This window comes from Ranitomeya variabilis, chromosome 1 (genome assembly GCF_051348905.1).
Source record: "Ranitomeya variabilis isolate aRanVar5 chromosome 1, aRanVar5.hap1, whole genome shotgun sequence".
Taxonomy (NCBI): Eukaryota; Metazoa; Chordata; class Amphibia; order Anura; family Dendrobatidae; genus Ranitomeya; species Ranitomeya variabilis.
Window position 1 is genome coordinate 913,711,070 of NC_135232.1, and position 16,909 is coordinate 913,727,978.

General features: G+C 42.0%; 1 protein-coding gene across 1 annotated transcript in view; it reads right to left on the reverse strand.

Moving 5' to 3' along the window:
• The window catches only part of TRPC3 (transient receptor potential cation channel subfamily C member 3), a 448,690-nt gene that overhangs the window by 321,740 nt on the left and 110,041 nt on the right, over window positions 1–16,909 (reverse strand). Inside the window, exon 2 of the mRNA XM_077279043.1 lies at window positions 412–1,186. Coding sequence (XP_077135158.1) covers window positions 412–1,186 — 775 coding nt within the window. The remainder of the gene's footprint in view (window positions 1–411; window positions 1,187–16,909) is intronic.

The following is a 16,909-nucleotide window of genomic DNA, read 5'->3' on the forward strand; positions in this document are numbered from 1 at the left end:
AATCCTTCTCAGCATCTCTGTTGCTAGAGATGGATTACACTTAACAACAGGCAGTGGACAGTGAGCTAGACAGAAGGGAGAAATCAAGTGTGGGGCATTTGGGAATAATTTTTTGAGAAGTACAGTGACCATTTAAGTCTTGTCACTTCGCCAGGTCTAAAAATACATGCCTTTTAATTACTCTCTATTTTTATATGTGAAAGAATAGTTCTGAGGGAATCTTAGTTGAAAAAACAGAAAATTCTGTAGGTTTGCAATATAAAAGAGGAAGAAAAATGTAAATGGAAAATATATTTTTTTTGTAAAAGAATAAAAGTTATTAGCAAGCAATGATGAATCAACAGGTTTCCAATATACTGAATCAACTTATTTGTAATATTGTGTACAAGTTATATGCATGCAAAAATGTACCTTAAATTCTTTTTCAATATTGGCAAGTTTGGCTAATTCATTGCTCAACTCCAATGCTGTGTGAACAGGATCTTCACTGGCTAGAGAGAGATAGGCTGGGCTGGCTAGTCCCTTGTAGGCATTTATCCGGGATCTTGAGTGGCTGAATGAGTCATGCTTTTGCTTATCCATGCAGTCACTGCACTTGCAGAAGTAATCATGTGGCCGTTCTATCTTCGCTCCTTTTATCAATAACATATGCACAACTTCATATTTTTGGCAGTGTGCAGCAAGAATGATTGGTGTGATATCTGGTGAGAACCTAGTACCATCTTCATCATAGGAGTAAAAATCATCATCATCCTCTTCCTCCTGCTCACATGGACTAAGGGTTAGTCTTTCGCTTGCTGCAAAAGCAGAATGATTTAAGATTGCTTCAACTATCCTAACATATCCTTTGCTAATTGCAAGAAGCAAGGCATCTCCAATTCGTGCCAAGGAATCCTTCTTCAGCAACAGTTCAGTTACTTCTAAATGTTCATTCCCTACTGCCAACTGTAGGCCGTTTTGTCCCATGTAATCCACACAATTGAAATTCAATGAGCTTGACTCCTCCAGCATTTTTCTAACCACAGGAATGTTCCCATATTCAGCAGCATCTAAGAAACGTTCCTCCTCTGCAGTTAGGTTTGGACCTCGGTTATTAAACATAAATGCGGGGCCACGGACAGCCTGTCTCCTTCCCTTTTCTCTTATCATGGTTACTCTTCTTATGGATGGGCTCCCTTCACCTGCTCTAAAGAAGAAAAAACACAAATTAACCTAATAATCCATACGTATTCACCATTTATGAAGTATAGGTGGCCATTCTCCTTACATAGCTGTTGACCAATTGAGTGTTATCTTCTGTCATCTAATATATAAATTTGAGTGTATGTATGTGTGTGTGTGTCTGTGTATGTATCGAACCACGGTAAATCCACTTAGCCACGCCTACTCCACATAGCAGGCACAGGCAACATCTAGCTCCGTCGTGTCTAGAATGGAGTTGTTTCTGTGTGGCATGACGTCAATGGAAAGGGAGGAGCCTCATGGATAGAGATGTAAGGGGCAAAATGAGAGATGTCAGGGGAAAAATGAGAGAAGTGAGGTGCTGCTGCAGTATGAGGCTGTGTATAGAGAAGAGTGAAACGCTGCAGGTGGAGGCTGTGTATAAGGCCACATTCACACGTTCAGTATTTGGTCAGTATTTTACCTCAGTATTTATAAGCCAAAACCAGGAGGGAGTGAGAAAAATACAGAAGTGTTGACATGTTTCTAATAAACTTTTCCTTTGATTGCTTTACTCCAAGTTTTAGCTTACAAATATTGAGTTAAAAATACTGACCAAATAACATGGGAACGAGGTCTAATACAGGAGGAGATGACACACAGGTATTTACTATATACAGGAGCAGATGACATACAGGTATATACTATATAAAGGAAGAGATGACACACACAGGTATATACTATATACAGGAGGAGATGACACACAGGTACATACTATATACAGGAGGAGATGACTTACAGGTATATACTATGTGCAGGAGGAGATGACATACTGTTAGGGCTGGTAGAATGCACCGAGTAAATATTGAGATAGAATAGGTGCGTTCGCAGCCCGGGGTACAGCGTGCAGGAGTGGAACCTGCTGCTGGTAAATGGCGGCACTATATGGAGGCACTATGCCTGAATAGACACGGGTTCCGTCACCCGGTTTGTACAGGAGCGAACTCTGTTACTTCACAGAGTCGCCGGGATTAAAGAAGACACTGTGCCCTGTTAACCTCACAGGGGATCAAAGCTCACTAATGGAGCAGGTAGTATACAGTGGTCGTACAGTCAGCAACAGCATTCAAACAACTCCTCTCCGGAGCTGCCGGAATTCTAGTGGTTATACGCCAGCCCTGAATTCATACACTCAAACTCCTCTCTGGAGATGTCGGAATTCTAGTGGCTGTACGCCAGCCCTGAATTCATACACACAAACTCCTCTCCGGAGGTTCCGGAATTCTATTGGCTTACAGCCGACCCTGAGCACATGCTGACACAGGCCACGAGGTAGCTAAGCTCATACACACATGAACATAGGTTGATACTAGCGCATGGCCATGCGGCCATGCAAACTTTTTATAGAGGAAGCTCTCCAGGACCTTCCTAGTGGTCCAATAGGAACTGCTTCAGGACCTGAGCATGTGACCCCCGACCTCCAATGAGAGGTCGTCCCTTGGGCAGGTTCAGAAGAGGAAAAGCAGAACTTAGTCCCAGGAGCATATGCTCACTGCTGAACAGTGCTGGTTACAATGGCCGAGCCTGGAAGATCAGCAGTAACCAAATGCGTAGTATCTGACTGAGCCAGATGCTGGGACCGACATCTCCACTGAGCAGGCTCCACTGTGGCTGCAGAAGAATGGGAGACTGCAGCAGAGGTGGCTGGAGATTCCCCCTGTGCAGCGGCGGGAACTCAATACCTAACACATACAGGTATATACTATATACAGGAGGAGAGGACATACAGGTATATTCTATATACAGGAGGAGATGACATACAGCTATATACTATATACAGGCAGAGAGGACATAAAGGTATATACTATATACAGCAGAGATGATATACAGGTATATACTATATACAGGAGAATATGACACACAGATATATACTATATACAGGAGCAGATGACATACAGGTATATACTATATACAGGAGGATATAACACACAGGTATATACTATATACAGCGGAGATGACATACAGGTATATACTATATACAGGAGCAGATGACACACAGGTAAATACTATATACAGGGGAGATAGCATACAGGTATATACTATATACAGGAGGAGATGACATACAGGTATATACATATACTATATACAGGACCAGATGACACACAGGTACATACTATATACAGGAGATGACACACAGGTATGTACTATATACAGGAGATGACATACAGGTATATTATATACAGGAGGAGATGACATGCAGGTATATTCTATATACAGGAGATGACATACAGGTGTATATACTATATACAGGGGAGATGACATACAGGTATATACTGAGGGGAAAATGACATTATTGCCCTCTCCTCTTTGGTTAGACCTCATCTGGACACTGTGTACAGTTTTGGGCACCACATTTTAAAAAAAGACATCAACAAAGTGGAGCAAGTTCAGAGAAGAGCAACCAGAATGGTGACCGGTCTGCAAACCATGTCCTATGAGGAACAATTACAGGATCTGGGAATGTTTAGCTTGCAAAAAAGAAGACTGAGAGGAGACTTAAAGGGCCACTGTCACCCCCCTCCAGCCGTTATAAACTAAAAGAGCCACCTTGTGCAGCAGTAACCAATAAAACAAGAAAAAAGCAGCAGCACTCCAATTGTTGGTGAAAAAAACAACCTTAGTCCTTTATTACATAATAAAGATCATGGACAAGGTATTGTGGGTAAAACAAGTGCAGATTCTGCAGGCAATAGGACGACGGCCGTTTCACGCAATAAGCGCTTCCACGGGTCCAGATGATGTAAGTAATGCTGCATTCTAACAAGGTGGCTCTTTTAGTTTTTGGTTCAAGAATTCCCAAAATAAAGCGTTTTGAAACTTATCCAAAATACCTGTCTTTAGCCAGGGAGGCGGGTCCTCACTCCCCAGCTTGAACCGCTACTCTGCCGTCACTCCAATGTTCAGGGGCTTTCGGCGCCGCCCCCCCCCCCGCCGCATAATGCATAACACACAGTGCGGGGCTGGGATTCCAAAGGTGGGTGGCCGCACTGCCCGCACAGGCGCAGTCTGCAAGCCTGGCTGGGACGCCAGACGGCCAGAGCTTACTGCGCCTGCGCAGCACAGTAGTACACAGCGCAGGCGCCGGTTTTGAAGCATAAACAGTGCTGAGGGGGCGGCGCTGAAAGCCCCTGAACATTGGAGTGACGGCAGAGTAGCGGTTCAAGCTGGGGAGTGAGGACCCGCCTCCCTGGCTAAAGACAGGTATTTTGGATAAGTTTCAAAACGCTTTATTTTGGGAATACTTGAACCAAAAACTAAAAGAGCCACCTTGTTAGAATGCAGCATTACTGCTGCACAAGGTGGCTCTTTTAGTTTATAACGGCTGGAGGGGGGTGACAGTGGCCCTTTAATAGCTATCTACAAATAGCTCAAGGGCTGTCACATTGTAGAAGGATCATCTTTATTCTCATTTGCACAAGGAAAGACAATAAGCAATGGGATGAAACTGAATGGGAGGAGACACAGATTAGATAATAGAAAAAAAAAATTTGAGTTAGGGTGATCAATGAGTGGAACAGGCTGCCATGAGAGGTCGTGAGTTCTCCTTCAATGGCAGCCTTCAAACAGAGGCTGGAAAGACATCTGCCTGGGATGATTTAGTGAAACCTGCTTTGAGCAGGGGGTTGGACCAGATGACCCAGGAGGTCCCTTCCAACTCTACCATTCTATGATTCTATGATTCTATGAGGTGTGAGGTCAAAATGACAGGTGTTAGGGTGGAAAATGAGAGGAGGGAGAAAATGAGAGGAGTGAGGGGGAAAATGAGAGGAGTGAGGAGAAAATGAGAGATATGAGGGGGAAAATGAGAGATGTGAGGGGGAAAATGAGAGATGTAAGGGGGGAAAATGAGAGAAGTGAGGTGCTATAACTAACCACAGTTAGTGACTATTCCCGAGCAACGCCAGGCTCTTCAGCTAGTTCGATATACATGCATGGTTAGCTTGAAAGGCACGCATACGTTCTAAATAGGATGATAAATATAAGTTGCTGCCAGACATCTCCAACAGTGGCTCATATCTCTAGCCAAGAAAAAATCAGTCATATTTAAATCCAACATGCCCAATTCTTCATTTCACTGACATCTGCCATTAGGGGCAAGTCAGGAAACTACCATACTAGCAGCTCCTGCTGAAATTGGCAAACTTTTGGCAGATGTGTATGGCCAATTTTCATTGTGAACAGTTTGCCAGAGAGTGATCACAAAACATACTTGAATCCATCAAAATGCAATCATTACCTATCGTCAGGGCCGGTTTTAGACAAAGTGGGGCCCTAGGCAAAAATTTAAAGTGGGGGCCCCAAATGATAACATTGCACTGTGGCCCCCATATTTAGGGACCTTATATCGGCCAACGGGCCTGCCACTATTAGCTATACGCAGGGGCGTTGCTAGGGTCAGAAAAGAGTGGGGGCCCAAGACAAAGAGTGGCCCCAACCCCCTCTTAATTTTTTTTTATGGTTGCCGTCACACTAGCAGTATTTGGTCAGTATTTTACATCAGTATTTGTAGCCAAAACCAGGAGTGGAACAATTAGAGGAAAAGTATAATAGAAACATATGCACCACTTCTGTATTTATCACCCACTCATGGTTTTGGCTTACAAATACTGATGTAAAATACTGACCAAATACTGCTAGTGTGAAGGCAGCCTAACTCTTCAGATAAAACAGTGCTAACTTTCTGAGAACAGATAATGTAGTGGATGTCACCTGCAGTCCTATATAACACCACAGATAGACATAGCGTTTCAGACTAAGACTACGTTCACATGCAGCATTTTTTTTCAGTAGCCAAAACCTTTTCTATTAGCAGTAAAAATGTTGCGTTCAAAACACCTTTATTTCAGCTTGTTTTGTGGTGTTCTTCACACTTTTTTCAGCTTTTTTTTTTTTTTTTGGAGTGAGGATGTTTGGTCAGTATTTCAAATCAGTATGTGTAAGCCAAAACCAGGAGGGTGAGAAATACAGAAGTGAACACGTTGCGGATTTTGCTGTGGATCTGCAGCAGTTTTCCATGCGTTGTACAGTACCCTGTAAACGTATGGAAAACAAAATCTGCAGTACACATGCTGCGGAAAATACCGCGCAGAAACGCTGTGTTGTATTTTCTGCAGCATGTCAATTCTTTGTGCGGATTCCGCAGCGTTTTACACCTGCTCCATAATAGGAATCCGCAGGTGTAAAAACGCTGTTGAAAACCGCACAAAAAACTGCGGTAATTCCATGATAAATCTGCGGTAAATCTGCCCATAAAACTGAGGAGATTTAAAAAGCACTACAGTTCTGAAATCCAGTCAGAAAACAAACAAGCGCCTGCAGGAGATTTCGGAAATCTCCTATGTTTTGCTGGCACTTTGAAAAGCAGCTTTTCGCCATGTTCATATGCAGAATTTTTGCAGCGCTTTCTTCTGCAAATAAGAAGCTTACAGCATTTTACAGCACAAGCAAAAACTGAGATTTTCAGAAATCTCCTGCGCACCCTTTTATTTTCTCCTGACCGAATTTCACAACTGCAGCCTTTTTAAAATCTGCAGCGTGTCACTTCTTTCAGCAATTTTTTTCACCCGTAGAAAGCAATGAAAAAGTTAAAAAAATGCTGCAAATGTTGCAACGTTGTTTTTCGCTGCGTTTTTTGTGAATAACACTAACATTATTAAACATGTACTGTAGACAAAATGCATACTGTAAAAAGCAAACAGCGAAAGCTCTAAGGGTGTGTGCCCACAATCAGTAAACGCTGCAGGTCAGCTGCTGTGTACTTGTGCAGTGTCCAACCCGCAGTGGCCAGATGTTACAGTATAGTGGTGGGATTTTAAGAAATTCCATCTCTACTATGCGTGCACCGGCACCTGAACCTCACCCGCAGAGACGGACATGGGGCGCGTCTGTCCAGGCTGCAGCATGTCAATTTATATGGCATAGACGCGAGTCTCCGCAAGAGAAATCTCACCCCTGCAATGTATAGGATGCGGTGATTCCACGCGGTTCAATGAACACATGCAGAATCATCTGTGTTCAAAACATGGCAGCATTTTGGATGCAGCACATGTCCACTGTGTCCAAAGGGCTGCCATTTCTGGATCCTCTGCACATACAAAAATGGGTGCTTTGAAAGCAGTGTTTTTACTGCCAAATGAGCAGGTTTTGGCTGCCAAAAAAATGCACCAAAAACGCTGATTCCTATGCACACCTGTACTATATGTGTATAGTTTACCCTTATTGTTACACGTGGGAATTCATTTATTTCTATATAATAAATGCCCTGATTCAGCAGACAATATTCCTGTCTTGTGTCATTCAGACAGTAGTGACAGGAGGTCGCCCTGCCAGATTACAAGCAGTGACTGGTCAGAGCCTATGCTCATCCCTGCTGCATGTGACTGTGAAACTTGATCCTACAGCAAACAGCACAGAGCTCTGGGACCGCATGAGTAAATCACTGCACTGAGGGGGTCTCAAGGGGGGTTTGGGAGAGACACCACTGCTGTACACCCTCTGGGCACTTCATACAGGGGCTGCAGAGGTAGGGGGCCCCCCTTTCTTGGTGGGGGCCCCAGGCTTCTGCCTGGTCTGCCTGTGCCACACGCCGGCGCTGCCTATCGTGGTAGAACATTTCAATTTTCAGTTGATTGTGTTCAATTATTGGCTTCAAGATATAATGCAAGCCCTTTATTACAGATTTAAGTTTATAAATAAAAAAAGGACCAATAAGTGTGTTGCAAATCGTGCTGTTTATTTTAATGTGGTTACATTAATTATAAATGACATGGAAAAAATCATATTCAAATGCCTCCAGAAAAATAAGACGCTTTGAGTAAAAAAGGATTTGTGTTAATTTGCATGAAATTTGCATGCTCTTATACCATGCAACAATTTGCTTTTAAATCTGACTTTTATTAATGTCAAAGGCAATGTAATGTTTCAGAAATTAATTATTAGAAATGAGTTATTATTTCACATTCAAATTCTGATTATATTTAACATTCTTAGGGCTATTTCCAAGTACAGTCTGTCCTAAGTGTGGACAGCTAAGAAAATGGTAGGCAAGATACATAATAGGTAGTTACATGAATTGAAAATGCGCATTACCATACAAATCAACTTCTCTCAAATCTAGCCAGCTGTTCCAAAGAAGAAAACTCACCACAGACCATGTGCTGCCTTTTTATATAGTCCTTTAATTTATAGTAAACTTGGTTACTTTGTCTTATAATTGAACTATTAATTTACTCATTACTTGTTTTCTGGCTTGAAATACAGCTCTGGCAAAAATTAAGAGACCACCACATCAAAACCCGCCATGAGGAGCTGCCCATGGCAGCGTCATGAGGAGCCCTTCATAAGGGAATGTCACAATGGTCATATTTACAGAATTATAGTGTGGGTTGTGTGATGCAGTGACCCTTGTTACAGCCAGGGGGCACTGCATGTGCTCCTCAGGATACGCATGGAGGCATATCTGTAATGGTGATAATGAAAGTGTCCGGCATGATTGTATATGGCCGGTATGTGTGGCAGAGGGAGTCTGTGCTGTAAGCCTGTAGTATTGTTGTTCTGGGACCTGTAGTCCCACAAGTACTTGTATAGTTAAAAAGGGAGGCTTGCAGGGTTAGTCGGGGCTGGCTAACCACACACCTCCCACCTACGGAGGTGGTTACAGGTACATGTGACCAGGGTTTGGGTCACATGTTCAGAGTGTATGGACCGGAATGGTCAGAGTGTGAGGTCCTGTGAATGGCCTGTGTGTTGGAATGTCCTGGAGTTGACTGGAAGCACATGGTGAGGCCATCGACTGAGGGCCTGTGTGTTGGAAGTGCCTGGGACTGGACTTCCTGAATAGTGCATGGAGAGGCTGTATCTCAGTGTGTAAGGTCCTGGATGGTTTGTGTTGGAATGTCCTGGAGTGGACTGGATTCCTGGAAGCACCTGGTGATGCTATGGACTGAAGTGTGTTGGAAGCGCCTGGGACTGGACTTCCTGAATAGTGCACAGAGAGGCCGTATCTGCAGAGCCTGTAAAGGCTACTGTGTTGAGGAAGCTACAGTTCTGTCTGCGGGTCTGGACTATCTGAAGTGCCCTGGTCACAAGGACAGTGATTCCAGTTCGACAGCTTCTCTGGGAACCAGGATTGACAGGAGTCAGTGTGTGGAGCAGGAGCTCCTGCAAGGTAACTCCAGATAAAGGGGGTTACAGGCAGAGAAGTGTCTGCCATTGGAACAGACTATCAGTGCTCATGATGTCCCATTGATGTAAATAATGATTGTTGTGCGGTTTATGATGTTTATTAAACCGGATAGACTGTTTTTGTGAGAAAACATGCATGAGTGCTTTACTCCCGTTGCCAAGCGAGTGTCCCCTAACCAACTCAGGAAGCGCTATCTCACAGTTGGTATAATGTACAGTAGCCAGATATCTCTAATTTTCATTCCAGGAAGACTAGCAGCTTCATGATATATTGATATGGTTGTGGTTTCTGGAGCCATTTTTCAACACTAAAACCCTAGGCTGCATGTTGCTTTCACTACTAGGAGCCCACATGACCTGATCACGCAACCATGGCCTGCACTGTCCCTGCACTTCCCTCTCATCGAAGATATCTGGGACATCATTGGTAAACATGAAAGCGAGATAGTTAACTTACTGTGATTTAAGATCAAGAGCTCCAATGACAACCAGTATGACTGACAGGAAGTAGATGCAAAGGAATTTATACATGGTCACTTCAATGGATGTATACTTCAAGAGCACATACTATGCAAACTCCATTCATATATTGATGATAAAATATACTATTCCCCCCCAGTAAAATTATCTTCGCTCCAAACTGCTAGTTGAATCTTTTGTCCAGCATGCCCTAAAACACCATGTTTCTATATATCAAAGATAAAATAATTGAGTATTACAATATAAAGGTTTCTGCTTCCTGGAAATGACTTTAGGCATCACTTCCTAGAGAATTTTCGTTTTCTGCCATCATGACAGCTAGCTCTCCATTTAAGACTCTAGGTGGAAATGCCTGGAGTGGAGTGACCTTGTGAATGAAAATAGACTCAAAATGGAAAATACAAATGACAACAGTCCCTGAGGGGATCTCAATGGCTATACAGTGGGAGGAAAGCATTTGTAATAAGATCCAACATAGAGGTGGACATCTCCGTTAGGAACAATATTGGCACAGAAAAATCACAGAGAAGCTAGTAGCTTGTAGTGATACAGGTTGACATATACTCTAAAAGAAGCCAATTGTCATTGTATTCTCAGTCAGCCATGTACAATTGCTTGCATTTACTGGTTTGTAACACAAAAATCCTAAAGTATTTGACTTTGAATTGTATTTGTACAGCAGTAAAGTGTTGCCATTTTTGTGATTGCCATTCTGTTTGACATAACTCTGTTCCAATCCACTGTTAATTAAACATGTTGACTAAATATAGAGCTTAATGGAATATTCGGCTTTTAATCCAAAATTTACATAATTCAAGAATTAAAATCAATAGAAAGTGTTGGGTAACTGGAATTGCATATACTGATTTTGCATTACATAGTGTTCTCTTCTCTATTCATTGCTAAAGTTAAAGCTAAAATTCTGTGGATTTTCTGTTACATGACACAGTCAACAGTTAATGGTATAGGAATACCGTGGGTATTTGGGCCTTTATGTCGGAGGTCTAAAAGCTGCCACTGTTTTGGAGGTCCTTGTGGCTACCACTGCCTTTAGAGGACCTCATGCACAAAAGCTGAAAGTCGGTCAAACATAATTTTATCTGGAGCGGCTTACCATATAATCTACACGGGGATCTCCAGACTTTTCCCAATAGATAATATCAGGGGAGAGAAGGTTCAGCCATTGGAGTTTCAAAACCCAATCCTTTTGTTTTCAGAGAAGATGAGCTCCTGCTAGAGAAGTCGGGCAGTGGTTTTCTCTTCTCAGCCAATTGAAAAAAACATGAACACATGGCCAAGCAGAATGCTCATGTGCATGAGGGTGTCAGAAGAGATTACTGTCTGCTAAACAAGCGTTAAGTCGGCAGTTATCTCGTATGTATGGCCAGCTTTGGTGCAAGTGATTGTATGGATACAAATACTGACTTTCCTGACCTGTGAAATAGCAGGAATTATTCAGCTGCCCTTGTACAAGAGGATACAGCCAGATGGACTGAGTTACTGAGCATGTGTGACCACCGACACTGGACAAATAATAGGTTGTATTCTGATGAAGCATTACAAAAAACAGCAGTGGACACTATTACAACCACGTAACAATATTCAGATGCAGGCACATTTTTTAAAATTATTTCAATTGAAAAATTATGTTTTGCAATAGCCCTGTCAATCCTTTTAGACATATCTAAGTTCTTATCTATATGTGGTGCTTTAAGTGATACATTTCACATATTACTCCAAGCTATAGCCTAAAAACAAATTTTAAAAAAACAAAATTACAAATTAAAATGTTACAAAAGTCACTATCATGTACATCTATTTACGATATATTGCACTTTCAGAGATTCTATTTTGGATTTTTTTTTAGATTGTCATTGGTTGTAAAATTTGGATGCAGAACTCAGTCTATAAGGTTTTGTGCACATGTTCAGTATTGGCAGCAAATTTTTCTTCAGCAAATACTGGAATGTTGGCAGGAAAAACGTGGTATAATATGTGCATTTTTGCTGAGTTTCTTTGCCCGCTCATTTGAATGAGTAAAACATGCTGCAAAACTGCTGAAATAATTTATGCTTCAGATTTTAAACTGCTTTATTAAATCTTCAAGGAAAAAAAAGCAGCATGTGCATGACATTTCAGAAATCTCATTAACTTTACTTTTACAGTAAAATGCTGCATTTTTTCACTGCAAAAATGTACAGGTAAAAACATGGAAGAAACAAAACATGTGAACAAGCTCTGTATTAGGTTTCTATCACAAGGCTTATCTATACTGCCACTGTATGTACCTTTGTTAATGGTTTCTCTGCTGTACTGTGATTAGTATTGATTGTGAGGCCGAAAAGCTGAGATGGCAGAGATCAGAGTCCTGTTTGGTTATCATAGACTACTAGTCCAATCACCACGGTGTACAGTTCTGTGCAAAGGTTTTAGAGATATGTAGAAAAAAAATGTTACAAAATAAAGTTTTCTAAAGTAGAAGTCTTAATAGTTTTTTTTATTAATAAAAAAAATGCAGAGAAATAAAGGCAGATATTTATCTATCATATCTTTTCAGCATAAAAAATAATAAGGATTCCTGGAAGTGATGACATGGGCCCTGTAGAGCCTTGATCTCAACATCATCAAGACTGTCTGGGATTACATGAAGAGAAAGTATTTGCACAAGCCAATATCCAGAAAAGATCTGTGGCTAGTTCTCCAAGGTGCTTGGAACAACTTCCCTGATGAGTTCCTTAAAAAACTGTGTGTAAGTGTACCTAGGAGAATTGATGCTGTTTTGAAGCCATAAGGTGGTCACTAGGGTTGAGCGACTTTTATTTTTATAGGATCGGGTCGGGTTTCACGAAACCCGACTTTCTCAAAAGTCGGGTCGAGTGAAATCGGCCGATCCTATAAAAAAGTCGGGGTCGGGGTCGGCCGAAACACGAAACCCAATGCAGTGCAATGGGATACTATGGTTCCCAGGGTCTGAAGGAGAGGAAACTCTCCTTCAGGCCCTGGGATCCATATTTAAGTGTAAAATAAAGAATTAAAATAAAAAATATTGATATACTCACCTCTCCGACGCAGCCTGGACATCGCCGCTGGTAACCGGCATCTTCCGTTCCTAAGAATGGCGCTTGAAAGACCTTTCGATGACGTCACGGCTTGTGATTGGTCGTGGCGGCCCACGTGACCGCTCAGCGAACAATCACAAGCCGTGACGTAATTTTCAGGTCCTAAATTCCTCATTCTAGGAATTTAGGACATGAGAATTACGTCACGGCTTGTGATTGGTCGCTGAGCAGTCACGTGGGCCGCCGCGACCAATCACAAGCCGTGACGTCATCGAAAGGTCCTTCACGCGCTCATTCTTAAGAAGGAAGGCTGCCGGAAAGAAGCCGAGGGTGAGTATATTCCTATTAGGTATATACTCACCCTCGGACACGCCCTGCTTCTTTCCGGCAGCCTTCCTTCTTAAGAATGAGCGCGTGAAGGACCTTTCGATGACGTCACTGCTTGTGATTGGTCGCGGCGGCCCACGTGACCGCTCAGCGACCAATCACAAGCCGTGACGTAATTCTCATGTCCTAAATTCCTAGAGTGAGGAATTTAGGACCTGAAAATTACGTCACGGCTTGTGATTGGTTGCTGAGCGGTCACGTGGGCGGCCGTGACCAATCACAAGCCGTGACGTCATCGAAAGGTCTTTCAAGCGCCATTCTTAGGAACGGAAGATGCCGGTTACCAGCGGCGATGTCCAGGCTGTGTCGGAGAGGTGAGTATATCAATATTTTTTATTTTCATTCTTTATTTTACACTTAAATGTGGATTCCGATACCAATTTCCGATATCGCAAACATATCGGAACTCGGTATCGGAATTCCGATACCAGATTCAGAAGATCGACGACCTCATGGCCGACCCCACACAGGGGTCGGGTCGGGTTTCATGAAACCCGACTTTGCCAAAAGTGGGCGACTTCTGAAAATGGCCGACCCGTTTCGCTCAACCCTAGTGGTCACACCAAATATTGATATGAGCTTGATTTTTCTTTTGTTCATTCACTTTCCAACTAGTTAATTTATAAAAATAATAATACTTCAATTTTAGAGAGAATTCTAACTTTGGCAGCAACTTTTCCATACCTGACTGGGATCCAAGAGGTATCGTTTCTCCTTGCGGAGGTGAGGATACTTAGAGCCGCAATGCTCCTCTGGGAAATATGCAAATTTTCTCTTCAGAGAGGAAGAGGGCTAGAACTCTAGTGCCACCTATTGGAAGTAGCAATCCTAACAGTCAATGTCAACCCTGTAACGAGCCTTGTTACATGACTTAGGATAAAATCCAAACCAGTATCTAAATTTGCAGACACTGTGTTTAGGGGTACTGCCCCTCGTCAGTGCAAAGTGGAGATCTGATTTGGCTGATTGAGAGGCGTCTGACCGGGATCCATACCTGACTAAAACTTTTGCACAGTACTGTACATGTACATTGAAATTAGGATAGGCGCTAATGGCGGTCGCATTCATGGTGTTACAGATACATTGGGGAAAAAAGTATTTAGTCAGCCACCAATTGTACAAGTTCTCCCACTTAAAAAGATGAGAGAGGCCTGTAATTGACATCATAGGTAGACCACAACTATGAGAGTCAAAATGAGAAAACAAATCCAGAAAATCACCTTGTCTGATTTGGCAAGATATATTTTGCAAATTATGGTGGAAAATAAGTATTTGGTCATTAACAAAAGTTAATCTCAATATTTTGTTATGTATCCTTTGTTGGCAAAGACAGAGGTTAAACGTTTTCTGTAAGTCTTCAGAAGGTTGGCACACACTGTTGGTGGTATGTTGACCCATTCCTCCATGCAGATCTCCTCTAGAGCAGTGATGTTTTGGGCCTGTCGCTGGGCAACATGGACTTTTAACTCCCTCCACAGGGTTTCTATGAGGCTGAGATCTGGAGACTGGCTAGGCCACTCAAGGACCTTCCTATGCTTCTTACCTTACAGAGCCACTCCTTTGTTGCCCTCTCAGTGTGTTTGGGATCATTATCATGCTGAAAGACCTATCCTTGTTTCATCTTCAATGCCCTTGGGGATGGAAGGAGGTTTGAACTCAAAATCTCACGATACATGGCCCCATTCATTCTTTCATGTACATGGATCAGTCGTCCTGGTCCCTTTGCAGAGAAACAGCCCAAAGCATGATGTTGCCACCCAGATGCTTCACAGTAGGTATGGTGTTCTTTGGATGCAACTCAGCATTCTGTCTCCTCCAAACATGACGAGTTTTGTTTCTACCAAACAGTTCTACTATGGTTTCATCAGCCCATATGACATTCTCCCAATATTCTTCAGGATGATCCAAATGCTCTCTAGCAAACTACAGACGGGCCTGGACATGTACTGACTTAAGTAGGGGAAAACGTCTGGCACTGCAGGATCTGAGTTACTAGCTACGTAGTGTGTTACTTATGGTATCCTTTGTTATGGTGGTTCCAGCTCTATATGCATGTCATTCACTAGGTCCCTCTGTGTGGTTTTGGGATTTTTGCTCACTGTTCTTGTGATCATTTTGACCCCACGGGGTGAGAGCTTGCGTAGAGTCCCAGATTGAGGGAGATTTTCAGTGGTCTTGTATGTCTCCCATTTTCTTATTATTGCTCCCACAGTTGATTTCATCACACCAAGCTGCTTGCCTATTGCAGATTCAATCTTCCCAGCCTGGTGCAGGGCTACAATTTTGTTTCCAGTGTCCTTCGACAGCTCTTTGGTCTTCACCATAGTGGAGTTTGGAGTGTGACTGTTTGAGGTTGTGAACAGGTGTATTTTATACTGATACCAAGTTCAAACAAGTGCCTTTACTATAGGTAATAAGTGGAGGACAGAGGAGCCTCTTAAAGAAGAAGTTAGAGGTCTGTGAGAGCCAGAAATCTTGCATGTTTTTAGGTGACCAAATACTTATTTTCCACCATAATTTGCAAAATAAATCTTGCCAAATCAGACAAGGTGATTTTCTGGATTAGTTTTCTCATTTTGACTCTCATAGTTGTGGTCTACCTATGATGTCAATTACAGGCCTCTCTCATCTTTTTAAGTGGGAGAACTTGCACAATTGGTGGCTGACTAAATACTTTTTTCCCCACTGTACCAATGAAACTGAGAATTGATTTTTCTTTCCAGCACCAAATTTTGTTCTTGCAATAGTACCGATAAATCAGATTATGAATCTGATAAAGTCTTTCCTAGTTTTTAACAGAAGCAGTTTTAGAAAGAGACATTGTATTGGTTCTTGTTCTATCTATATCAGAAAGAAATGACCTACATTTTCTACTGAGGTGGTGCTTTACGATACTGTGAGTAGCTTGAAATAAAAAATTACAGATACATAACATATTCAACCTTTTTTGCTGCTTTACATATTATTGAACTTGTGCAGCCTCAGCATAAGGTAATAATTAGGTATATTATTAGGTAATAAGTATTTGTTACAGACTGTGCTTTCTGAATTGTGTTTTGTGAGGCTGTGATTACCTTGAAATAAAGAAAAATGATTTACACTATTATAGAGACATGTTTCGTATTAAATCATGCAATCTAAGCATAAAATAGTAAAAATAAAACATACTGTATATGGATGAGATTAAGCTTTTCTAACATAAAAAGTGAACTGACATTAATGCGTTAATCAGAAGGAAATGGAATGAGAAAGACTGCTGGGCAAATTAGACTTGATGTGTAGAATTGCATAGGGATGGAAAAAAACCTGGCCATAGTAAGAAATCTGTTACATCTATACCTAAGAGGGAATGGATAATGGAAAAAGCAAATGACATGAGCGTTTTGGGAAAAGTCGTTTGAAGTAGCTATGTTAACATGCTTACAGCAGACGGTTCTTAGGCCCTTGCCACCATTCTAGAAAACACTGTCTTTTATCAAAGCCCTAAGAACAGAGACACGAAGACCATTCATTTTGTTGTCCAGTAGATGGGAGACATAAAGACTTGCGATAGAGGATTAGAAATAAGAGCACAGTGA